Genomic DNA, 23,862 nt, shown 5'->3' with positions numbered 1-23,862 from the left:
CCAGAAGTGGAGCCACTGGGGACCCCCTTTCTGAGAAGTTCAGTGTTCTTGGGACTCACAAGAAGTGAACAGGCCAATGGGGTCCCAAGGCTGCAGCCCCTGTTTGGCCCTAAAGCTGTAGGCACAGCTTCTCCTGGCAGACATCCTTGTCACTCAGGGGTGGGGATGGCTGGGGATGGTCTGTCTTTTTTGTCAGAAGACCAAGTGTCCACCCTCAGCACGGGAGAGCCGCAGGCTGGCGGACATCTTTGTCACTCGGGGTTGGGGACGGCTGGGGATGGTCTGTCCCTTTTGTCAGATGACCAGGTCTCCACCCTCTGTAGGGGGAGCCCCAGGTGGCTCATCAAGGACTCCTACAACCGCTTCACTTCCCAGGCCCCAGAGCTGAGCCCTCCATGGTCAGGGCCCTGATTCTTCTTGGCTCTTGGCTCCCACTGGTGAGCCCACAGTTTCTGGGCTGTCTGAGCTGGATAGGGTCCTAGAACCCCATTTTGTAGTCCAAAGCTGGGAACCCAGGACCCGGTGGGACCCAGCCTCTGCCCTGCACATCTGGGGGTCCACCCAGCCTCAGAGTCCACCCCAGCCCCAGGGCCCCCCCATGCTGAGAGCTGCGCTCTCCACCCTTCTGGAAACTTCCGCTGCAGGGCTGGGGCTGCTGGGCCAGGCCTGGGTATGTGCGGGAGGCTGGGTCCCACCAGCTGCTGCTGTTGGTGGGCTGTCTTCTGCTTGAGCTTTCTGTGTTCCTGTTCCTCATTTTCCTGGCTTGGAGTGACCAGCCTGGTGGGACCAGCTGAGGGTGGGGGCAGGGACCCTTGTGGGTGGTCCAGTGCCTGGGGAGAGGTCGGGGGGCAGCTGGCATCAGGCTCGCGCCCCTGCGGGAGAGATGACCCTCCTGTCTCCCCAAAGACCCCGCACCTCGTCAACCTGAACGAGGACCCGCTGATGTCCGAGTGCCTGCTATACTACATCAAGGACGGGATCACCAGGTGGGGGCCTGGCAGCCGCTCCAGCCGCGCCAGCCTGGGGTCTAGCGGGGGAAGGGTGGACTCCCCACTCCTGCCACTGCAGAGGGGCATCTGCTGGGCTGGCCTCTCCCCCACTGTCACTTCCCCAGCAACCCTGCTGATGTCTGCCCTGGGTGTTCCCCAAATGATCCTGGTGGGTAGTCCCTGGAGGCCAGCGGGTAGCATCCTGGGCATGCTGGGTCCCTGCTGCAGTGCTGATGGTGCCCCCACCCCGCAGGGTGGGCAGGGAGGATGGCGAGAGGCGGCAGGACATTGTTCTGAGTGGCCACTTCATCAAGGAGGAGCACTGTGTCTTCCGGAGCGACTCCAGGGGAGGCAGTGAAGGTATCGCCACCCCCTCCAACCCACGCCCTTGCCCCTGTGCTGTGATGGTCAGGCCTGAATCAGGTCACCCTCTCCCAGCTTCCCCAGCTCTTGGTGGGACCTGAGTCTTACTTCTGGGCAGGACGTGTGTGTTTGTGTGTGTGTGTGTGTGTGTGTGTGTGTGTGTGTGTGAGAGAGAGAGAGAGAGAGAGAGGCACCTTTGGACAGAGAGAGACACTTGGGGCCAGCCTCGAAGACAACTTCCACTGGGATGGTGCTTGGGAAAAGGCCTGGTGCCTTCTGTGGCCAGGGGCGGCTGCTGCCTTAAGGAGCTGAGCCTCCTTGAAGGCCAGGGGTGGGGCGCAGGTGGGCTGCTGGCCGAGAAGCGTGTTGGGGCCCAGGGTGGAGGATGTTCGTGGAGGGAAAACAGTGTGCCATGAGGAGTGAGTCCAGATCTAGGGTGGAAAACTATTTCCAGACCTCAGTTTTCTGTTGGCTGTGGGCGGCCATCTGTCCGTTTCCCCTGCCTGCCCAGCGGCCTGCCTCTTGGAGGGGACATGAGCTGTCCGCATTGCCTGGTGCTGCCCCACTCAGAGTGGGCCTGCGGTGTCAGGGTGCGTCACGTGGCTCTCGGCCCAGGCTCAGGGCATCTCCCAGCACATCTGGCAGCCTCTGGTCGGCAGACCTGTCCAACTTGGCCATCTCAGGATGACGGTCTTTCGTGCTGCTGGAGCTGGGTGGCTGTCCTGCAGTTCTCTGACTGCAAAGCCCGCTCTCCTGCGGGTGGCCCAGGACCCATTAGCTGGCTTTTATCCTTGTCCACCTGGAGAGCTGGTCAGCGCCCTGGGTGATCAGGTCCAGCACGGCCTCTCAGCTTCAACATGGGCACATGCATGTCCCTCCTGGGGTCACTTTCTTCCTGTTAAGTGGGCTGAGAACCTGGGCTCCTCTGAGGCCCACGTGAGCATCGCCAATGGTCAGGGTCTGTGTGGCAGGGAGAAGAGAGGCCTGCAAGGGCCCACGCCCAGGGGTCAGGTAAGCTGAGTTGCTGTAGGTCATAGCCCCTTACAGTCCTTCCCTCTGTCCTCCTGCCTTTCCTGTAGCCGTGGTGACCTTGGAGCCCTGTGAGGGGGCAGACACCTACGTCAACGGCAAGAAAGTCACAGAACCGAGCATCCTGCGATCAGGTACATCCGGGGGCCCCGGGGTGCAGTCAGGTGAGTGGGAGAGGCGAGGCCTCCGTTCCCACATTCAGGCCATCGCTTCCTGTGCACCGCCTGCTCCCAGCGGGATGGCAGCTCCGAAGGGCTGTGGGGCATGTAGGGGAGGGTCTGCGGGCACTTGACCAGTTCATGTGCCTCCCCACTTCCCCAACTCCAGGTCCACAGCATCAGGACCCTGGGGCCTGCACCTCGGCCCATTCACACAACACAGGAACCCAAGACATTGCGTCCATGCTGTGGGCTAAGTGAGGAGCAAGGCCATGCCTGCCTTGGAGGAGGCTCTTGCCTCCCGGCCCAGGACTCTGCCCCGTGGGGCTGGCCTGGGGGAGACAGGGCTGTGGTCAGAGGCTTCCCAGAGTTGCAGTGTTGGGGAGCGTCAGCAGGGTGGCAGCTACAGGAGCCTCTGAAAGCAGCCCCCCACCCCCTGCGGGGCTGGGCTCTCTTCCCAGACACTGCAGCCTCTCTGATGTTCAAACACGTGCAGGCACATGTGGTGTAAAAGCCCTTCTTTAGGGAAGTCAGACAGAGGGCCCTCCTGCATGGCATGTGACTGTCGCCTGAATAGTTTGGGTTCCACCAGAGAAACAGCAGCAGGCTGACGCACGGATGGACTAGGATACGTACATCCATGTAAAGAGATTTGTTTCAAGGAATGGGCTTACCAGATTGCAGGGCTGGTCAGGGAAGTCTGAAGCCCACAGGCAGGTGCAGGCTGGGAACTTGGCGGCAGAGGACTCCATCTGCTGGGTTTCTTCTTCCTCAGAGGAAGCCCCAGTTTGCTCTCAGGTCTTCACCTGCTTGGATGAGGCCCACCTTGCTGCTGGGGGCATCAGCCCATTGATTGCAGGTGCTGAGCACATGTGCAGAAACCTCCATGCCACACCCAGGGGGTATGTGACTGAATCCCTGGGTGCTGTGGCCTGGCCAGGCTGACATAAAAATGACCATTGGCGGCCGGGCGCGGTGGCTCAAGCCTGTAATCCCAGCACTTTGGGAGGCCGAGGCGGGTGGATCACGAGGTCAAGAGATCGAGACCATCCTGGTCAACATGGTGAAACCCCGTCTCTACTAAAAATGCAAAAATTATCTGGGCATGGTGGTGCGTGCCTGTAATCCCAGCTACTCGGGAGACCGAGGCAGGAGAATTGCCTGAACCCAGGAGGCGGAGGTTGCGGTGAGCCGAGATGGTGCTATTGCACTCCAGCCTGGGTAACGAGCGAAACTCTGTCTCAAAAAAAAAACAAAAACAAAAACAAAAATGACCATTGGCTTGGAATGGGGGAGACCTTTCCCTGACTGTCTTGGGGGAAAGCGGAGGGGGTAAAGAGGGGAGGTGACACCCAGCATCCTCACTTCTAGCCCATCTGCCCCCTGGAAGGCTTCTGGAGGTGTCCCCGGGACTCAGGAGTCCTGCCTTTGGGGTTCCTGGGCAGGCCTTGGAGGGCAGGACACAGTGAACGCCCTGAATTCATGGGGTGGGCTTGTCATGGGGAGTCGGTGTGGCTGAGCCTGGGCGAGAGCAGGTCAGATGGACAGACAGCTGTGTCCATTCTCCCTGCTTGTTTGGGGTTGGCCCTGATGCCTATGGGACTCGGGGTGAGGCCTAGGCTAAGAGAGGCCTTATTTTGAGTCTCCCCTCCCTGTGTCTGAAGTGGGCTTCACATGGGCCTGTGGACGGGGAGGATAGCGAGGGGGTGCCCAGGGAGGACAGACCTGCAGGCACGGGCCACCTGGCGGGGAGGTGGGGCAGAGCCAGCTCTATGGGGCGTCAAGACAGAGCTGGGACTCGCAGGAAGTTAGGGGGAAACTAAATCATCCAAAGAGAGTCCTGCAGGCAGGACTGACCCAGGACAGTGAGTGCTGCCCCGGAGGGCCCTGCAGATGGGGCAGCCCGAGAGGGGTCCAGCGGCTGTCGGGGGAGGGTCCTGGCTGGGTGTGGGGGGTGGTTGGGGGGATGTCTCGGCTGGGATAGGATGCCAGGGGCTTGGGGGGTAAGAGGCAGGTGCAAGGCTGGCCTGGGGAGGGGCGGGGACACTAGAGCACAGCAGAGGCCCCAGTTCTATGGTTCACCAGTGTCACTGGCTGCTGAGTGGGAGAGTGAGGAGGTACTTTCAGGTCCCAGCGAGGACTCGGGAAGGAGTGGCTTGAGCTGGGGATGGTGGGGTGCCTGCAGCCGTTCCCCTTTCTCCTCATGTCTTCCCCTTGAGACCTTCAGGGACCTGAAGATCCCCTAAGGCCACCTGTGCCTCTGTCCCCCAGGGAACCGCATCATCATGGGCAAGAGCCACGTGTTCCGGTTCAACCACCCTGAGCAGGCCCGGCAGGAGCGAGAGCGCACGCCCTGCGCAGAGACGCCTGCCGAGCCTGTGGACTGGGCTTTTGCCCAGCGTGAGCTGCTGGAGAAGCAGGGCATCGACATGAAGCAGGAGATGGAGCAGAGGTGAGGCGGACGCCACCCCCGTCGGCCCGCTGCCCCGCCCCCTTCCTGTGCTCACCCCACTGCTCCCTTGCAGGCTCCAGGAACTGGAGGACCAGTACCGCCGTGAGCGGGAGGAGGCCACCTACCTGCTGGAGCAGCAGCGGCTGGTGAGCGACATGGCCCTGCCCTGCCCTCACTGCCCGGCCACCACCCACACCAGGGACCCTTGTCCTCCCATGCCCCCACTACTGGCTTGCCCAGCCCCATCTCTTGCATCCAAGCGGTGGGATGCGGTGATGCCCTGTCTAGGCGCAACTCGGGAGGCCTGGGAAGGGAGAGCTGTGGTGGAGCCGCAGCCTTGCTTCTGCAGGACTATGAGAGCAAGCTGGAGGCCCTGCAGAAGCAGATGGACTCCAGGTACTACCCGGAGGTGAATGACGAGGAAGAGGAGCCTGAGGATGAAGGTGAGGGCGCCAGGCCAGCACCTGCTGCGTCAGGAGGGTCTCAGCATGGAGGTGGGCAGCCCTGGGCCCCTCCCTGGAGGTCAGTGGTTAGCACTTTTGCCCTGAGGTCTGGACCTCTTCAGGGTGATAGCTCTTTGTCCTGGGAAGCACTGTGGAAGCAGGATTGTGGGAGGGGGTAGGCGTTCCCACAGCTGGCAAGCACCCCTGCACACCCACTTGCATGTGCACACACATGCCCACATTCATGCACACACACGTGCACACACACGCTGGCCCTGACAAGAGTGGCTGGATGATGACGGGGGTGGGGAGTGGCACTGGTAGGAGCTCACCAGGCTCATGTGCATCCACTCGCCCCATCCTGCTGACCACGAGGCTCATGGAGGCCCTGAGGAATAGTCCACTCTGCACATCAGCTCGGGATTCACTTAGCGAGCATGTGCTGGGAAGCCAACCTGGCTGACCTCCTGCTGCCGGGGCAGCGGTGGCCCATACGCAGGTGCAGAGGGCTTTGAGCCCATCTCGGCCTCTGGCCCACTGGTCAGCATCTGTGTGCTGCTGTGACCTTGGTCTCTTCCCCTCTCTGGACTCGTTTACCCTGCGAGGCTTCCTCCCACTGCAAAGCTCAGGTGTGCCGGACTGAGGCAGCCAGAGGCTCTGGGTGCTGTGTTGGGAGGAGGGGCAGGGCCTCAGCACAAGCATAGACCCTTCCTGGTGTCCCTGCTGTCCTTCTCTCGAGGGCCCAGTGAATAGACAGGCCATGGGTGGGGAGAGGGTGTTCAGGCCAGCGCAACTGGGAGTGCCTGGCCTGCCCTCCTGCCTCCTCTCCTGTGGGTCCCGCTGCTGCCTGCTGGCCCTAGATGGCGCGTGGCTGTCATTCATTGGTGGCATTGCTCTTGCAGCCGCTCTGATCTTCAGCCTGACTCACAAGGTTGCTCCTGGCAGCCTCTCTTCTGGGCCATGCAGAGCTTTTCATGTCGAGCACTGTGACAGATCTCTGCCGGTTCCTTCTTCCCGTGTACCCAGAACAGTCAGCGTGAAGCCAGGCGCAAGCACACAGCTCTCCCGGCCCAGGCACAGATCAGGGGAAGCCTGGGGAGAGGGCCCATCCACCTCTGGCCCAGCGACCACAGTGGGCATAACCTCCAGTGTTTACCTGATCATCACCCGGCTGTGGTGACATAGAGCCTGGGGTCACACGGCAGCCCCGTGGAGTGGCCGACCAGCTGGACCTTCCAGAGGGTGGGGCATGGGTCAGTGTTGTGGCCGTCCTGAGATGCCCGTGTGTGACCTCTCCCACAGTCCAGTGGACGGAGCGGGAGTGTGAGCTGGCGCTCTGGGCCTTCCGGAAGTGGAAGTGGTACCAGTTCACATCACTGAGGGACCTGCTGTGGGGCAACGCCATCTTCCTCAAGGAGGCCAACGCCATCAGCGTGGAGCTGAAGAAGAAGGTGGGCTGCCCCACTGGCTGCACCGCCTCCTGTTGGAGAGAGGGCATCGGCTCGCTCATGACGGGGACAGCTGCTTGGGACTCAGCGCCTGGTCCTCTGCCAGCCCCGGGGTGGCATAGCAGCCCTGCTTGACCTGGGCCCCCCAGAAGGGTGGGCAGTGAGGGAGCCCAGGACTGGCCAGGCGGGACTTGCCTTCCCTGCTCACGGGAGGCGGTGGCAGAGTGGGCAGGAAGCAGGTGGTCCCCTGCAGCGGCCGTCTGTGAGGTTCTAGTGAACTGCTGTGGGACGTGCAGCTGGAATCTCCAGAAGGTGGGAAGGAAGCCCTTTTGGAGACCTGGCGCCCTGTCCCCCAAGGGGCTGACGAGTGGTCATCTTCCCCATCACAGGTTCAATTCCAGTTTGTCCTCCTCACGGACACACTCTACTCCCCTCTGCCACCTGACCTGCTGCCCCCAGAGGCCGCCAAAGACCGAGAGACGAGGCCCTTCCCCCGCACCATCGTGGCCGTGGAGGTCCAGGACCAGAAGAACGGGGCCACTCACTACTGGACGCTGGAGAAGCTCAGGTGTGGCTGGAGGGCCGCTGGGCGGATGGTGGGTGAGTCCTCCTGGGCAGGACTGAGGCCACAGGAGCGGTGGTGGGCACAGGCTTCACGGCGGGTACCTGCAGACACCGCTGTTATGTTAAAATTAGAAGACCAACCTGAATAGTCTAGCCTTGTAGAATTCACATTCTCTCTGCCAACGCAGTGGTCGTACATAGAAATGGATTTGGGTGTTTTCTTTAGGAGAGAAGGACATGAGGCTAATGCTCCTCAGGCCCACAGGGCTCAGGACGGTGCTGTGGAGGGTGGGCAGGCCATGGTGCCAACAGAACAGGCTGGTGGGGTGCCCGGAGTGAGCACAGCAGGGCCTGGAGGGCGGCTCCCCAGAGGGGCTCGGAGAGGTGCTGGGGCGGAAGCAATGTCCCCTTGCTCCTCCGGGAGGTGGGTCCCTCAGCTGAGCCAGCAGAAGGTGGAGGAGGAGCTGAGGTGGGCGTGGAGCTCACTCTGATTTGTCCTGATCTTTAATTTGATTTTAAGAGATGGGACCGGCCGGGCGCGGTGGCTCCAGCCTGTCATCCCAGCACTTTGGGAGGCCGAGGCAGGTGGATCACGAGGTCAAGAGATCCAGACCATCCTGGTCAACATGGTGAAACCCCATGTATTTTAGTCTCTACTAAAAATACAAAAAAAAAAAATAGCTGGGCATGGTGGCGCGTGCCTGTAATCCCAGCTACTCAGGAGGCTGAGGCAGGAGAATTGCCTGAACCCGGGAGGCGGAGGTTGCGGTGAGCCGAGATGGCGCCATTGCACTCCAGCCTGGGTAACAAGAGCTAAACTCCATCTCAAAAAAAAAAAAAAGAAAGAGATGGGACCTTGCCTTGTTGCTCAGGCTGGAGTGCAGAGGTGTGAGCACGGCTCACTGCAGCTGGAACTCCTGGCCTCAGCTGATCCTCCCACCTCAGCCTCCCAGGTAGCTGGGACCCCAGGCACAGAGTGCACCACCACACCCAGCTGATTTTTTAATTTTCATTTTTGGTAGAGACGAGGTCTCGCTCTGTTGCGCAGGCTGACCTCTAACTCCTGCCTTCAACCAATCCTTCCACCTTGGCCTCCCAAAGTACTGGCATTATAGTGGGAGCCACTGTGTCCAGCTGGCCTTAACTTATGGGGGTGACTGAGTCACCATGTGAGGTCAGCGCCATGAGTGGAGGATGTCACTCACAGGCCCCTGGAAAGCAGAGCATAGACGCCCCGCAGGGCCGAGCCCACTGCCCCCAGGAGCTAAGGGTGTGCAATGCCAGCTGCTGGGCGCTGGGCCTGGGTATACACTGGCCCCTGGCGTCCCTGCAGGCAGCGCCTGGAACTGATGCGGGAGATGTATGACCGCGCTGCCGAGGTGCCCTCCAGCGTCATCGAGGACTGTGACAACGTGGTGACCGGCGGAGACCCCTTCTACGACCGCTTCCCCTGGTTCCGGCTGGTGGGCAGGTGGGCGCCTCCTCTGTTCCCTGCCAGAGAGAGAGAGAGAGAGAGACTGAGAGAGAGCAAGGTGGCAGTGGGGGTAGGAGTGGGCTGTGCCCTGATACCAGGCAAGGCCCCAACAGGTGCTTTTCCATCCCAGACCCTGGCCCTGTCCTCCCTGGTCTGAGATTCCTCAGCCATTCCTCTCCACACCCCACAGGGCCTGTTATTTCAGGGGACGCGAGATGGGGTTTTGGCGCTGCCACCCAAAACCCCTGCAGGGCTGTGGCCGCCAGGACCCACAGGTCCATGTGTGTGAATATGTGAGGCTTTCCAGGTCACGCTGTGGCCTGAGGATGGGAACGTGAAGGCAGGGTTGTGTCACCCGAGCCTCAGAGATGGCTGCCTCCTTCCCCAGGCTCCCAGTCTGGGGTCTGTGCCCAGCCCCCTGCGCCCCCTGGCACTGTGATATTCAGAGGCCTCAATGTGGCCAAACGCTTGAGGTCCTTCTGTGGCCTCAGCCACTCCAGGCCAAGACCCCTGTTCTCAGTCCCACCAGCAGGTGCCCTCCGGAACCTTCCGGAACCTTCCTGCTGGCCTACACGTGACTGCTTTCCAAGCTTGGGGGCACATTTTTGGTCATCTTGTCTTTTGTGGCAGCATTCTCGATGGTCCGCGTGTTTGGTTTTGGTTTTAAACAGAAGCCCCCCAGCCCTGGCCCCGGCCCCCGGCCCTCCCTGCGAGTCGCTGGTGTTAACTTCTCTCTGTCTTGTCGCACTAACCCCAGTTCAGCCATCTCTGGCTGCAACAGCTACCCTCTTCTCAACACATGCATGAGCGAGCGCATGGCTGCTCTCACCCCCTCCCCCACCTTCTCGAGCCCCGACTCCGACGCCACCGAGCCTGCCGAGGAGCAGAGCGTGGGGGAGGAGGAGGAGGAGGAGGAGGAGGAGGAGGAGGAGGAGGACCTGGAGGACGACGTCTTTCCGGAGCACGCGCTGTGCGACGGCCGGGACCCGTTTTACGACCGGCCCCCTCTGTTCAGTTTAGTAGGAAGGTTGGTGAGGTCGAGCAGAGCATGCTGGGGAGGGCCCAGCTCTTTTGCACAGGAGCACTGCTGCGGGCACAGGTGGGCCGCCGGTGCCTGGCCCGGGCCCTCCCAGGGCAGGCGAGGCAGGCAAGGCAGGCAGAGGGGCTGGCCTCCTGAGGAGAGCACCCAAGGCCCCTCACAGGGGGGCTGCTCGCCCATCCTGGAGATGGTGGCTCTGGGCCAGTGGGGAAGAGGCCGGGTTCCAGGTACAGAAGAGGCACCCCGGAGCTGGCAGCTGTGGCCCCAGGCAGACGGGATGATTTCTGCAGAGAGGCCGCAGGAACCCTGGGGTGGCTCAGGCACCCGATGCCCAAGTTCCTCCCTGAGAGTCCCAGTGCATGGCCCGAGGGGCATTTGATAGGTGAGGGCCAGCCACCCCCAAGCTGGATGCCCGTCCCATCATTCCCCTGGGAATCCACTGCGTCCTAGTGGAGGCAGCCTTGCCACAGCTCAGCTGTCGTCCAGAGCAGGCAGAGGCTCCTGGCGGCTCTCACTGCCCTCCACTCTCTGTGGGGAAAGGAGCCGGACTCAGGCAGCCATCATGAGACCAGGGAAGGCCTTCCTTTTATGAGTGGGAGGCAGCTGCCTACCCTTCTATCTCCCTCTGAAGTGGCAGGGCCTGGGCAGACCACGCCTGTCTAAAGGTGAGGACGGCTCCATCCCTCCTGACCTCCCAGGTCCTCATGGCCAGGGATGGGGGCATGTGGCCCAGTGCCCTCACGGAATGTGCCCTTTGTAGAGAGAAGTTGGTTATCACGTTTCCCGAATGGACGTGAGGCCCCGGTTGGGAGACGGAATGGAGGCTGAGGAAGTGCAGTCCTGGGGTGCAGGGGCCCCGCCCTGCTGGCAGATTTGGCAAATTCAACTGCCTTCATGTTATCGTGGAAGGAAAGTCAGGTGAAGGAAAGGTCTAGAAACCTGGCTGTAGGAATCAGAAAGTCAGCTCAGGAAACAGCTGAGTTGACATGTTTTACACATATGAATGCCAGGAGATAATTATGAATAGCAGCTCTGTTTGAAGATTGAGATTGCTTCCCTGGGTTAGGCCAGTGGAAGTTTCCAGAAGTCTTGAGCTTGGAGCAGCAATGCTGGCAGCAGAAGGCTAAGGGTGGCCGCAGATCACAGGGCTGACACTGGCTCTCCTCTGTCCTTGGGTGGAGATGGTGGAAGGAAAGCCTCGCTCTCCCTCTTGGCAGCAGGTCCCCATGGGCGCGTGCCATGGCTTTATCCTGATTAGTTTTCCATGAGTTACTAGACTGTGAGGTGAGATAAGCTGGCCCACCAGACACAGACCTGCGGCAGTCTCCCTCAGAGATGCTCTGGGCCTGTACTTCCTACTCTCCAGGCCCAAGAGGGCCCCGAGGCCAGTTCCACGCAGGCCTCTCTCAGAAAGCCCGGCTGTAGGGCCAGGCCCCCTGCACCTGCTGGGCCCCAGGAGTGGCTTCGGGTGTCAGGTAGGTGAGGGATCAGGATGCACAGGAGGACGAGGACAACAGGACAGGTGGGGTGGGGCGCTCGCAGTCTCAGCCAGAAAGAGCTGGGTCCTTCCAACATATTTTTCCCCTTTTGTGGATTTGAGATCTTACAAAACTACCAAACCAAACCAAAGTCATCAGAGAGAGACCTGGCCCCGGATTTCGGGGTGGCCGTGAAGAGCTTCATTTGGAATCATCTTGATCTTTTTGGTTTGGCAAGAATTGGCTTCTCCCACGCAGCAGCTATGCAGTCCGGCCCTGGGAAGGCCCCTGGTTGATTTCCCTTTAACCTTCCGGTAGCTGCTGGCTCTCTCTCCAAAGCTTCAGCGAAATTGGGGCACCTACTCTTGTCCCCTCTGGAAAGGCTTCCCTGGGTCCCAGCATGCATCTTTGCACCTCACCAATCTGTGGTTAGCGCCTGCCTCCTCCCTCCCTCCCGCCACACTCAGCCCTCGCTCTGTCTGCCTCTGCTGGCGCCTCTCTCTTGGGCTGGGTTTCAGTCTGCTTCAAGGTACCCTGGCCTCTGCGGAAGGCCCGTTCAGCACTGGCCTCCTGTGTCCTGCACAGGGGCTCCAAGGCCAGGGTCAGCCCCCAGGGGCCTCTGCCTCTGGTGGTCTGGGCACCAGGTGATGTGGGAGGCGGGTGGGTGGGTGAGCACTACCCAGGGTGGGGGAGTGGGCCTGGGCTCTGATTTCCCCTGGAATAGGAGGGCCAGTGGACTTGGGAAGGGTGGGTAGGCACGGGAGCTGCAGAGAGAGCAGGGCGAGAGGCTGACTGCCTGCGATGAGGGTCCCTGGGAGGGGAGCGGGGCTGGGGCGGGAGTGTAGGTGTCCAGGGCTCAAGGGCTTTGCTCAGGGTCAGCTCTGTGCCCCTGGGCTGGCAAGACCACGCCACTCCCTTGGATCCCAGGTGGTGCCCTCGGTGGGCCGGGGCCCCTCTGCAGCATGGCCACAGATGGTGTTTCTCGGCCTGAGACCCTGAGTGAGAGCCATTCTCTGTGTGTGGGTGTGTCTGCAGCTGGTAGGGACAGGCCTGGGCTAAGTTCTGGCCCCTAGCTGAGTTCAGATTATCTCTGGCACCTGAAGGTCAGGTGAGGGTCATGGTCTGCTCTGGCCTGTGAGGCCTGCGGTCCTGGAGGGTGTCCCCACTGGGCAGAGACCCCCGGCTCCAGGACACCAGGCACCGGCGCTCTGCCCCATCCCTTCACACCCTGGGTGCATTGGTTGGTGTGGGCTCTTCACCAGGTGGGGGCGCGTCTTCCAGGCCTACCTCACAGTGCTCTTCAGGCTGCTGCTGCCACTGGGGCAGTGGATTCAGGGCCCAGCAGTCCTTTCTGGCTGAACAAGTCCATCACCAAGCCAGGCAGACGGGGACCTGCAGTGGGGAGAGGAGACCACCCAGCACTGGAACCCCAGCCAGGCCCACGTGCTCCCACGGGTGGCCTTGGGTCCCGGGTCAGTGCCATGAGGATGCTCACAGGGCGTGGTGAGATGGGGCAGCACTGGTCCCAGACCTGGGGTCCTTTCCATTGTATAACCTCTGCCTGGATGTCCCCTGGGGCCCCACCCGAGCAGTCCCCGCCTTTGGGGCACAGTTTGGGTTGCACCTTGAGAGCAGTCAGAGGCAGTCTGTGAATGCTGCAGCGTCTGGGACCCCCCCCAGTCCCCAGCCTGAGGACATTCTGAAAAAGCGTGAAACAATCCCTCTGCTTAATTAATCAGCTGTGATAACTAGGCAGGCACCCAGGTTAAGTGCCCACCCAGAGTGGAGGCCTACCCCAGCCCTAGAGGGAGGCCGTGGAGCTTGGTGTCCATGCAGCGGAGCTGGAGAGGAGTCCCACGCAGGCCTCACTGCCAGGCCCTGGCGACTTCCTTCATCTCCGTGCCTCAGGGTCCTCATCTGTGCGATGGGGTGTAAGTGTCACATTTCATCATTTAACGTGCGAGGTCCCGGGTGGATTTTGCGCAACCCCAAGGAAGAAAGGTGCCGCTGGTCAAGTCGGGATGTGCCCTGGCAGGGAGATGGGAGCTCTGCCTCCCAGGAGCTAGAAGAGCAGAAGGCCCGTGTGCTTGCCACAGAAGCCAGTGGCTGTGATTCCTGCCATGTTGCTTCTCAGTGGGGTGATCCAAGCCTGGGGCTACGAGGGGCCTGGGTCTCCTCCTCGAGCCCAGCCCCCGTCCGATTTGTGGGGCACTCAAGTGTGTGCTGTGCCGCTGGTGCCTGAGCCCATGGTTGGCAGCCTGGCAGAAGGCGTCCCCTCAGGAAGCCCACAGCCAGTTCCACGTAGCGTTTGTTCAGCAGGGAGGCCTTGTGGGTGGAGAGAGCCCGGATGAGGCCTGCCTGCTGCAGCCTCACGTGTGACCTGTGCCTCAGTTTACCTCTGTGCACTGCCTCAGACCCTCTTGGACTTGGCCTTTCAGGGGCAGTGGGGGAGAGTCAGGAGGGGGTCAGTGTGAGACCCTGAGAGCTCAGCACGAGTATGGGGTGGCCACTTCCCTGACTCAGATACAGGAGTCTCCTCCCTCTGGGTGTGGTCCTGGGGAGCTCAGAAGTTTGTGGATCGCCTTTGTGGTGCCGTGAGTGGCACATGTGGGTGGCCCCAGAGCCTGGGGCTCTGCTGACTGCCAGCAGCCCCTGTGGAATTGCCCTGAGCTTCTGGGAAGACAGCTCTGGCAAGGGGTCTTTGGGGTAGGAAAGATAGTGTCTGGCTCTGCTGGGTGGCCTGGGACAGCTATAGCCTCTCCTTCCTGGGAGGCTGTGCCAATGGATTCAGAGACCCTGTGCCTGGCAGTGTCCTCACCTGGCCCACAGTGAGAAGGGTCCCGCCCCCTCTCTGAGCACCACCCATGGGCTCCCTGCAGACGGCGTAGGGGTGGGCAGCCTCTTCATCCTCGGTGCCCTTCTGCCCTCCAACCCCAGGCTGTTTGCAGTGGGCACTGTACCCGGAAAAGGGCGGGGTGAGTTGGGGCTGAAAGGCAGGGCTGGTGCAGAGGCTGGCAGCATGGGCTGTCCTGCCTGCACTCCTTGTGTCTCCCCCAGCGTGGGGCACCCGCCACCCAGAAGGGCCTGTGCTGTGGTGGCCTGAGTCCTGGCTCTCCCCACCTGCTCACGGACATCTTACTTGGCTCAGATTGTAGCAGCCCCTCGCCGTACCCCCACTGTCAGGCAGAGACTGTCTTCCAGGAGCCAGGGTGCCCTGGGAGGGGAGGCATTGCTGTCCTTGGGGATGCTGGTGAGTCCCCCACTGTGGGGCTCCCAGCAGGACTGTGGGGAGTGGCCCCGCCCTTTGGGGTGTTCTCTCGGGATGAGGGCCAGGGTGAGCATCCATGGTGCTTCTGGACACAACCTGGGTGGGTAGCCCGGGCAGTGGAGCCCCAGCCCCCACACCGAAGTCAGGCAGAGCGGCCCTCAGCCCTGTGCCAACAGGTCCTTGACTGGCTTCGGGGTGTGGGGCCCTCACTTCTCGGGGGGTGTCTTTAGAGGGGGCGCTGTGCTGGGGAGAGGGCCCAAGCAGCCACCAAGGGGCTTCCTCTACCCCAGAAGGGATGCCTAAGGAGAATTTCAGGCCCTGGAGGGCAGCAAGACCCTTTTCCTGCTGTGAGCCCTGCCTGGGCCGTTTTGCGGTAAGGGCAATGGTGAGGGCTCAGCTCAGCAGGGCCACTTGGAAAGCAAGGGAGTTTTCATGGGCCCTTGGAAAGCAAGGGAGGTTTCAGAAAGAACAAGGTGGCCAAGGGGAAGGTCCTGACTCGCTGGGACGCCTGGGCCTCCGAGGAGACTTGAGGCAGCAGATGAGATCAAGGGTAGGGCCTCCCCTTTGGGAGCAGAGGTGCCCAGGGCATCCACGGACCCAGGAGCTGCAAGGCTGGGTTGAGGCTGAGCTTGACCGTGAGGGGGAGGCAGGACCTGGACCCCCAGGGTCATGTGGGGCATGGACACCCGTGTACGGAGCCTGGGTGTCACCAAGGGCATGGGGGACGTGTTTGATCAGTGCCCTGAGACCTTTCTGGCTGCTGTGGGGGCCGGGCAGGGCGGGGCTGGTGGTGATGGGACAGTTGAGGTGGAACTGATGGATTTGACGAAGAGGAGGGGCCACAGTAGTGCTGGCTTCTGACTTGCTGCTTCAGGGAGGTCAGGTGGGATGGGGGTTGGCGAAGCAGGGTCAGGAACCCACCTGAGAGGGGGCTGGGCATTCACAACCCCCTGAGTCTCACTCCACCCCTCATCAGTATCTGCTCTGGAATCAAGGCCCCAGGCTCAGCCCTTTCCCATGCTTGAGGTCACTGCCTGGAGCAGGAAGTAGGGTCTTTCCAGGCGCTCCCCTGCGGCAAGACCAAGGGCCCAGCCTGGGTGGAGTCAGAGCCCCGGGTGAGCCAAGTAGAGCAGGTGACCCACCTCTCCTCCCCACTCCTCCACCCACAGCCCCACCCTGGTGCCAGTGCCCACCTGGCCAGCAGGCCTCCACCTTCTGCGCCCCCTGCCCCCACCTATGGCTGCTCTCCCTGATCCCCTCATTGCCCTGACTCCCTGGCGAAGACTTCAGGCCACCCTGCTGCTTCCCCGTTATTGACCCTCCACCCGCTCATTCTGTCTCCAGGCCCCTCACCTTCCACCTTCTGCACCTCCTTCACACACCTCCCACCCTCCTGTGTCAAGTCCTGCCCGTCCCCACGGGGCTGTGCTCCTACCCACTCTGTGCTCAGGTCCGTGGGTGCTGTGTTTATGGGGGCTCCACCGCCTGGACTGGGCCGGAGGGTCACGGAGGCAGTTTCCTGGTCTGAAGTTTGAGCTGAGCCGTGGGCCTCCCCTCCCACAGCAGGACTTACCCAGGTGTCCTTCTCATGCCAGGCTTCCTTCCCCTGAAGGAAAGTGCCCCAATCTCAGCATGTACTCCTGGGCTGCTGGGAAGGGGTGTGCAGTCTTCACAGGGTCGTCTCTGGCCTTCCAGCTGCCCACACATGGGTCAGCACAGGGAAGGCAGCAGCTACCCGTCGACCGTAGGGGCTTGTGGTCTCTGCCTAGGCTGGTCCTGGGAAAGGGGGGCTCTTGGTGCTCTGGACCCCGCCATGGCCCTGGGGGTGTCCTCAGGGCTCCATTCAGTGCCTCCCTGGGCCCTGGGCTGGGGGTGCCCCGTCTTGGCCAACTCACCTCAGAGCTCCCACCTGCTGAGTTTCTGTTCGGGGAAGTGGCTCTGTGGGGTCTGTGAGCATCAGGGACCTTTGGGAAGTAGGCAGGAGGCAGGGCGATGCTGGCCATCAGTGCCAGTGTGAGAAGGGGGCAGCGCAGCGTGGTCTGGGTCCTGGTCCAGTCCCCGTCCTCCTTGAAGCAGGCTGAAACCTCCCTCCTCCGCTGCTCGCTTCTCAGGCAGCTGGGTCCGGGCCCAGCTGGGCTGCGCCTCTGCTCGCCGCAGCTCATTCCTCATCCTCCTCTCTGTCCCCCACCTCCTGTCTCCTCCGGTGCCCACCCTGCCTGCCCGTCCGCTCTCGCTGTCCTGGTCCTGGCTGTCCCGTCCGGTGGCTTCCCTCTGCTTTGCAGCTCCGTGTTGTGTCGTGAGCCGGGCCGTGCTGCCGCCACTGCCGCTCAGAACTCACTTGAAGGGGTGACCGGTGACTTGGCCTCTGCTTCCCCGCAGGGCCTTCGTGTACCTGAGCAACCTGCTGTACCCCGTGCCCCTGGTGCACCGCGTGGCTATCGTCAGTGAGAAGGGCGAGGTGAAGGGCTTCCTCCGTGTGGCCGTCCAGGCCATCTCAGGTGCGTGCCGGCCAAAGACGTGGGCGGCGGTGGAGCTGCAGGGGCTGGCTCCCACCTGCATAGGCAGAGGTGGGGACCCAAGAAGGGCCTTCTGGCATCGGGTGGCCTCACTCAGCCCTCCACTCTCCCTGGGGTCAACCTGAAGCTGTTTTTCCACTCTGTCCTGGGCTGGTGCCCTGGGCTGTGGGCCCCCAGTTGGCCCTGGAGTGGCTACCCAGCTCTTGGCTCTGGCCTTCTGGCCTCCCCGGAGATAGCTGGGGGGACCTCAGGGGCCATGCTGAGCCCAGCCCCTTCTGAGCCTGCGCTGGTTGGGGGTCCCTGCCTTCCCATCAGGCCACCTGGATCCTTCCCCAGCCTGCTGCAGAGCAGGTGCTCTCTCTCAACCCAACCCACCCACCTGACTGTCTCTGCAGCCCCAGGAAAGGCCTGTGAGTGCCTAGCCCCAGCCCCCGGCCCTGCCCAGGGCAGCCCTCCCTGGGGTGCTCCTGCTTCCCTATGCCCTCCCTGTTCTTAGGCACAGGCCCATCTCCCTCCACCCTGGGCCTGAAGCTGCAATCCCCTCCCTTGTGGGAGGCGGAGACTGGCACTGCTGGCACCGGTCCCAGTGGCCGGAGGCACCAGGCCAGCCCCAGAGCGCCTGTGAGCCTTGGTTTGCTCAGATGTAAACGGGTCCATTTTAATGCTCCCCACCTGATAGAAATGTTGAAGGGGAGTCAGGAACGCAGATGTGAAAGAGCTTGGCCGCCTGGGAAGCTACAGGCCAATAGATGGCTAGTGCTGTGAGGTCGGGTTCCCCTTTTTTCCCTGAACCCCCCAGCCCTGCCCGGGCTTCTTCACTCCCTTCCCTGCACCCTCCCATGACCCGGGCTCCTCTACCATGGTCTCCTTTCACCAGGGACCACTCTTCTTTCTCTCAAAGGCCTTGGCTGCCTGGGCACCCTGGCAAGACAATAGTACAGATATGGGCAGGTGGAGGCAGAGAGGACGGGCACTGATGCCGCAGGGCTCCTGGCTGCCCAGAGGAGCTGGCAAAGACGGCCATACCCCTCTCCAGATGTCGAGTCCCCCAACTCTGAGATGGCTCATCTTCCCCACCCTGAGATATCTCACAGCTCCTGAAAGATGCAGGATGTCTGGTCACATTGCCCTGCCATCCTGGCTGCCTTGGGAAATTTTAATCTCACCTAATTAATTAGACTCTATTAATAGTTAAATTCTCTTTAGCCCATAGTTTCTTTTATGAGACAAAGTCTTGCTCTGTCACCCAGGCTGGAGTGCAGTGGCATGATCTGGGCTCACTGCAGTCTCCGCCTCCCAGGTTCTTCAAGTGATTCTCCTGCCTCAGCTTCCTGAGTAGAGTAGCTGGGACTACAGGTGCGCGCCACCACGCCTGGCTCATTTTTGTATTTTTGGTAGAGATGGGATTTCATCATGTTGGCCAGGCTGCTCTTGAACTCCTGACCTCAAGTGATCTGCCCACCTTGGCTTCCCAAAGCACTGGGATAACAGGCCTGAACCGTCGCGGCTGGCCAGCCACCATGCCCAGCCCAGCCTCTGATTCCTAAATGCTGTTTGCAGCACCTCCCAGTAGCCATGTCATTGCTGGTCATCCAGACCCTGATACTGCAGTGCTGAAAGTCAGGGGCCCAGCTGGGGAGAGAGGGTGAGCACCAGGGAAGGGCCCCAGCCCCGAGGCCAGAAGGTGGGGCGTGTACTGGATGGAGTTGCAATGCTCAGGGAAGCTGGGAACACCTAGCACCTCCCCTTCACCCCAGGAGGTGCCACCTTGCCAGGTCATCCTGATCTTGCCTGTGTCCGCAGCTCATACCGAGGGGTCCTCCAGGGCTGAGCCGAGCCATCCTAACCCCTTCCTTCCACGGGCCCCCACCCCGACAGCCACCTCCCAGTGGGGCTGCACCAGAGGCTGTGGGGCTGGCTTGCGTCCTTGTGAGGGCAACTGCTGTCCTGGTCTGCCTTTGGTCAGAAGGGGCCTCTGGGGTCCACAGGGAGGTTGCCCATTTCCCAGGCCCTGAGTTCAAGCTCAGTTCAAAGGTCTCCCTCTGTCCTGCACCCTATGGGATTGAGAGGTGCCCCCACTGCTCAGATGACGGTCGCCAGCTAGGAAGGCACACAGCAGCTCTGAGCCCAGGTCTGTGTGCCCGGGTCCACAGCTCCTGCTGCCCCAGGTCATGTGCCGGGAAGCCAGGCTGGGACGGTGTCTTGGAAGTGCTGCTCTCCTGGGCTGGGTTGCCGGCCTCCTGCAGGCCATCCCACAGCTGAATGTTTTCTGTTGGGTGACACGTAATGCGTTTCCCTGTCTGGTGGCGGAGAAGGGAGCTTAGCAAAGGCACTGGTCCTGGCGTTGGTGGTCTCAGAAGTCTCACCAGCCCTGCCTGTGACCGGGGCAAGGTCAGCTTGCTGTTCCCTCAGCACAGACTCCTCCACGAGCAGGTGCCGCCTTGCACAGACCACGGCAGGACAGAGCCCAGGGCTTCAGGCAGTGGGCAGGGTCCACGGGGAGCTTTGAAGGCTGGGGAGTGTGGGTGCACACAGTGGGCAGGCCTGGGGAGTGGCTGGCGGCCCTAGAATGTCGAGGCAGGTGACAGGTGGTCGCTCTGCACGGATGATGGCAGAAGCACGTGATGATGCTGGAGGTGGGACCCGCAGTGCTGGCAGAGTGGTCTCTGCACATCGAGATGGGGAGGGGCTGCTTAGGTTCTCCTTGAGCACCTGGGAATGGGGCAAGATTTGGTTTTGAAAATGACTTCATGACCCCTGTCAAAGTGGGCTGTGACAAGGCCGTGGCCACTCTGGGGCCCCTGGGCTGGACAGGCTGATGGTCAGTGTCCAGGGATGTACCTGGTTGTCACTGAGGCCCGGGCAGCAGCTTTGCTCAGGACCCTGCTGCCTGCTCTGGCTCCTGCACCCTCACCTTGACTGTGGGGTGGCTCGGCCTGGCTCTGCCCACACCCGCCTTAGGGGACAAGCTGGGCTCCAGCCATCTGCTCCATTCCTCCTGCAGCGGATGAAGAGGCCCCTGACTACGGCTCCGGCGTCCGCCAGTCGGGAACTGCTAAAATTTCTTTTGACGACCAGCATTTTGAAAAGGTATCAAGCTCCCTCCCAAGTCCCAGGCCTGGAGGGACCTGGTGCTCACTGGAGTCCCATGCTCTTTGCTCCTCTGCCACCCTGTCCCATCCCATGGGCCCTGAGTCCTCTTGGGGTTCTTGCCTTTCGTCCAGAGTGCTGAGCCTGCCCCATCTCTCAATGTTTAAAGCACACCATGCCCCTTTCCCTGGGTTTGCCCTGACTCCTGGATGTGCCCATCCCCCACCACAGCCTCTCTAGCGTCCAAGCTGGGGCACAGAGCAGGTAGACAGCATGAGCCTCCAGAACAGACTCTGAGGTGCAGCCACCCGTATCCTGTCTCCCTTCTCTGGGCCTGCTCTCCTCTGGGTCCCCACAGTAGCACGTTCCCACTGCCCACTTTGTTCCCTGCAGTGAGAGTAAGGGGCCCCTTGGGCTGCCCACCTTCGGTCCTCATGTGAAGGGCTGGTGCTGTGTCCAGTGGTACCTGGACCACTCAGGCTCCTTTTCTGCTCTTAGAGAGAGGGTGGTGGAGGAAGGTCCGAAAAGCGCACCCCAGCCCACGCTCAGGCAGCTCCTCCTGCCCCCACTTTCTTACACTAATTTCTCACCTGCACCCACCTGGCCCATACCATTACCCAGAACCCTACTCCCTGAGCAAGGGTGGTCTGTCTGCCCAACACCTTTTCTCTTGGAGGGGCTGCCAGTGTTGGGGGTGCCCAAAAGGGGGAGGGGAGAGAGCTTACCTGCTGGGCAAGGGGACCTGGCAGGGGGGGGTCCAGCTGAACTGAAGACCAGATCTAAGAGATGGGTAGCGAGTTGTTTCCAGGACAGCTCAGACCTCACATAGGCTGTAGAATCCAAAGACACACAGCCACAGCAGGCCTGGGGAGGTGGGTCCCCCAAAAGGCAGGGGCAGATCTGCGGCGTAGGTCCTTGGAGGCTCTAGCCCAGGCTCTGGGCGGCACAGCCCTCCCGTGGGCCTGTGACGGGTGTGCGGTGCCCCTCCCTCCGCTCCTGGCTCTCTCTGACTCTTGTCCCTCTGATCAGTTCCAGTCCGAGTCTTGCCCCGTGGTGGGGATGTCCCGCTCTGGAACCTCCCAGGAGGAGCTTCGCATTGTGGAGGGCCAGGGCCAGGGGGCAGACTCGGGGCCCTCAGCCGACGAAGTCAACAACAACACCTGTTCAGGTGGGTCACTCACCCCCGCTGCCCAGGGCGCAGGGCACGCTGAGACCTGGTTCCTGAGCCCAGCCCAGGCCTGTGGCCAGAAGAAAGTAGGATCTAGAAGTCCATGACTGTCTCCCTGACTCCCAGCAGCGGTGCCCCCAGAAGGCCTCCTCCTAGACAGCTCCGAGAAGACTGCCCTGGACGGGCCCCTGGATGCCGCCCTGGACCACCTCCGCCTGGGCAGCACCTTCACCTTCCGAGTGACCGTCCTGCAGGCGTCCAGCATCTCTGCCGAATATGCTGACATCTTCTGCCAGTTCAAGTGAGCCCCGCTGCCCTTGTGTCCCCATGCTGCATGGGACTCTGTGCCCAAGGCTCCCTGCCTGGGCGCTGAGCAGGGCAGGCTGTGTTGGTACCGCATCGGTCCAGCCCGAAGGCCCTGCACGCCCCAGCGCCCTCATGGGAGGTGGGTTCCACCTGGTGAGGTCTTGTCCTGGGTCCCCCACCTCACGCCAAAGCGTCTCCGCTGCTTTGCAGCTTCATCCACCGCCACGACGAGGCCTTCTCCACGGAGCCCCTGAAGAACACAGGCAGAGGCCCCCCACTTGGCTTCTACCACGTGCAGAACGTACGTTGCAGGCACTTCTCCCCATCCCTGCCGCTGACCAACTTCTCCCAGGGCGTCTCTGATCGTGGGTCATTCTTCCTCTTCTGAACCCCGGCTGTGGGCCAGGTTGCCCTGAGCACCAGGAATGCCAGTGCCAGGCGGGGTGTGGAGGCGATTTCTAGGCAGTGGGGGATCCTTGATGGGTTTACAACTAGGTGGTGAGGTAGCTCAGAGTCCCCGAGAACAGCCCATGGTGAGTGTAGGGCAGACGGGGAGCTGGCTGCAGGTATAGTGGGGCCTGGGTTTGTACCGAGGCCAGGGGTGGTCAGCAAGGACAGCCCTGGCATGGGGGTCGGGAATGGGACGGAAGCAGGGTCACAGGGGCTGTAGGGTGCCAGCAACGTCCCAGAGGCCCAAAAAACTCCAGGCAGGAGAGTGCTGGCAGCAGGCAGCTGGAAGGATAGAGAGGAGGTGGAGCCGCTCCTCCTCCAGGTGGAGAGCCGGCCTCCTGGGGCAGGAGGGAAAGAGTTGCTTGACGGTGATAAGGAAAGCTCCCAGGGAGCCAGGCCTTGCGTGCCAGGCCACGGGCATTGATGGGGAAGGGCTGATGTCCTGGAGACTCCATGGTTAGCCAGCTGGGACTTCTGCCACAAAGTGCCACAGAGGGGGCATCTATAGCAACAGAACTGTGGCCTCCCGCTCTGGAGGCTGGAAGCCCCAGATCAGGGAGTGGGCAGGGGCACCTCCTTCTTAGGCATCTATCCTTGGCTTGTAGAGCAGCTGCCTCTTCCTGGCTTCTGTCCACGTGGCCTTCCCCCTCTGCATGTGCGTGGGCCCAGACCTCCCCTTTTCATAGGGACAGCAGCTGTGCTGGAGTGGGACCTGCCCTGAGGGCCTCTCTTTAACTCCGTCATCTCTGTAAAGGTCGTGTCTCAGGATACACTCTCATTCTGAGGTCCTGGGTTAGGACTTCAACGTATGAATTTGATGAGGGGGACACGGTCCAACCCGTAACTCCTGCTGAGTGGGCCAAGGCCCAAGAAGGGGCATCCTGCAGAGGCCAGTGCTGCCCTTTGTCCCCTTCCCCAGCTCTGTGTTCTGAACAAGCAGCTGACCATGTGGCCCCGTTCGTCCTGGGGAGAGAGGCCAAGGGACGGACTCCTCAGTCCTGCCTGGGGCACATGGTGGGAGGAGGGGCTGGGCCAAAGGGCCTGCTGCCTGTTGTGGGCAGAGGGGCCCAGCTGGGGTCCCAGATCTGGGCCTGGAGCACCTGGCTGACTTATGTGACTCTCCTTGCCCCTTGAATGTGGCCTGGCCGTGCCCTCCCGTTCTCCCACCTGCCCACCAGATCGCAGTGGAGGTGACCAAGTCCTTCATTGAGTACATCAAAAGCCAGCCCATTGTGTTCGAGGTCTTCGGCCACCACCAGCAGCACCCGTTCCCGCCCCTCTGCAAGGACGTGCTCAGGTCAGCACCCTGGCTCGGGGGTTCAGGGCGGCTCTCCCAGCCCCTGCCCGGATCTTTTCATCCAACTGTCTTGAGGCTGCAGAACTCACGTGCCCCCTGAAGCCCACCTCCCCTGCCCATCCGGGAGGCCTTCTGCCCAAGGCTGGCAGGACTCAGCAGTGAAGAGCTCTGGGCCTCCCTACAGCTTCTCCCCTTCAGGACTAAGGAGGGTTCCTTGTGAGCATGGCTCGGGGAATCTTCACCTCCTGCTGGCCTGGGCAGTGTGCAGGGGCTGCCAGCTGGAGGATGCCAGAGAGACCACTTCTGCTGCCCACGGAGGATCCCAGGAAA

The 23,862-nt window shown here is 61.7% G+C and overlaps 1 protein-coding gene and 1 long non-coding RNA gene across 35 annotated transcripts in view; one reads left to right on the top strand and one right to left on the bottom strand.

Annotated features, from left to right (window-relative positions):
• Positions 1-23,862, top strand: part of KIF1A (kinesin family member 1A) — a 119,795-nt gene that overhangs the window by 63,315 nt on the left and 32,618 nt on the right. For 18 of the 34 annotated variants that reach the window (XM_078328941.1, XM_035306275.3, XM_035306286.3 and 15 more), the window contains 16 exons: positions 907-986; positions 1,243-1,349; positions 2,432-2,515; positions 4,811-4,991; positions 5,065-5,137; positions 5,341-5,434; positions 6,737-6,885; positions 7,272-7,450; positions 8,780-8,917; positions 9,678-9,947; positions 17,085-17,203; positions 20,226-20,311; positions 21,341-21,479; positions 21,609-21,780; positions 21,996-22,086; positions 23,414-23,532. In XM_078328941.1, the coding sequence (XP_078185067.1) occupies positions 907-986; positions 1,243-1,349; positions 2,432-2,515; positions 4,811-4,991; positions 5,065-5,137; positions 5,341-5,434; positions 6,737-6,885; positions 7,272-7,450; positions 8,780-8,917; positions 9,678-9,947; positions 17,085-17,203; positions 20,226-20,311; positions 21,341-21,479; positions 21,609-21,780; positions 21,996-22,086; positions 23,414-23,532 (2,081 nt within the window). The remainder of the gene's footprint in view (positions 1-906; positions 987-1,242; positions 1,350-2,431; positions 2,516-4,810; positions 4,992-5,064; positions 5,138-5,340; positions 5,435-6,736; positions 6,886-7,271; positions 7,451-8,779; positions 8,918-9,677; positions 9,948-17,084; positions 17,204-20,225; positions 20,312-21,340; positions 21,480-21,608; positions 21,781-21,995; positions 22,087-23,413; positions 23,533-23,862) is intronic. The other 16 variants (XM_078328947.1, XM_035306300.3, XM_035306299.3 and 13 more) reach the window with 1 other exon arrangement.
• On the bottom strand, positions 8,799-13,361 carry LOC128932457 (uncharacterized). The gene is made up of 3 exons (XR_013519190.1): positions 13,232-13,361; positions 12,725-12,829; positions 8,799-8,937 (listed from the first exon to the last, which is right to left on the bottom strand). It is a non-coding gene; the product is annotated as an uncharacterized LOC128932457 (long non-coding RNA).

The sequence above is a fragment of the Callithrix jacchus genome, chromosome 6, assembly GCF_049354715.1.
Source record: "Callithrix jacchus isolate 240 chromosome 6, calJac240_pri, whole genome shotgun sequence".
In the NCBI taxonomy this organism is placed as follows: Eukaryota; Metazoa; Chordata; class Mammalia; order Primates; family Cebidae; genus Callithrix; species Callithrix jacchus.
Note: the sequence above shows the minus strand (reverse complement) of the source record. Positions and strands in the feature narration are given on the sequence as shown.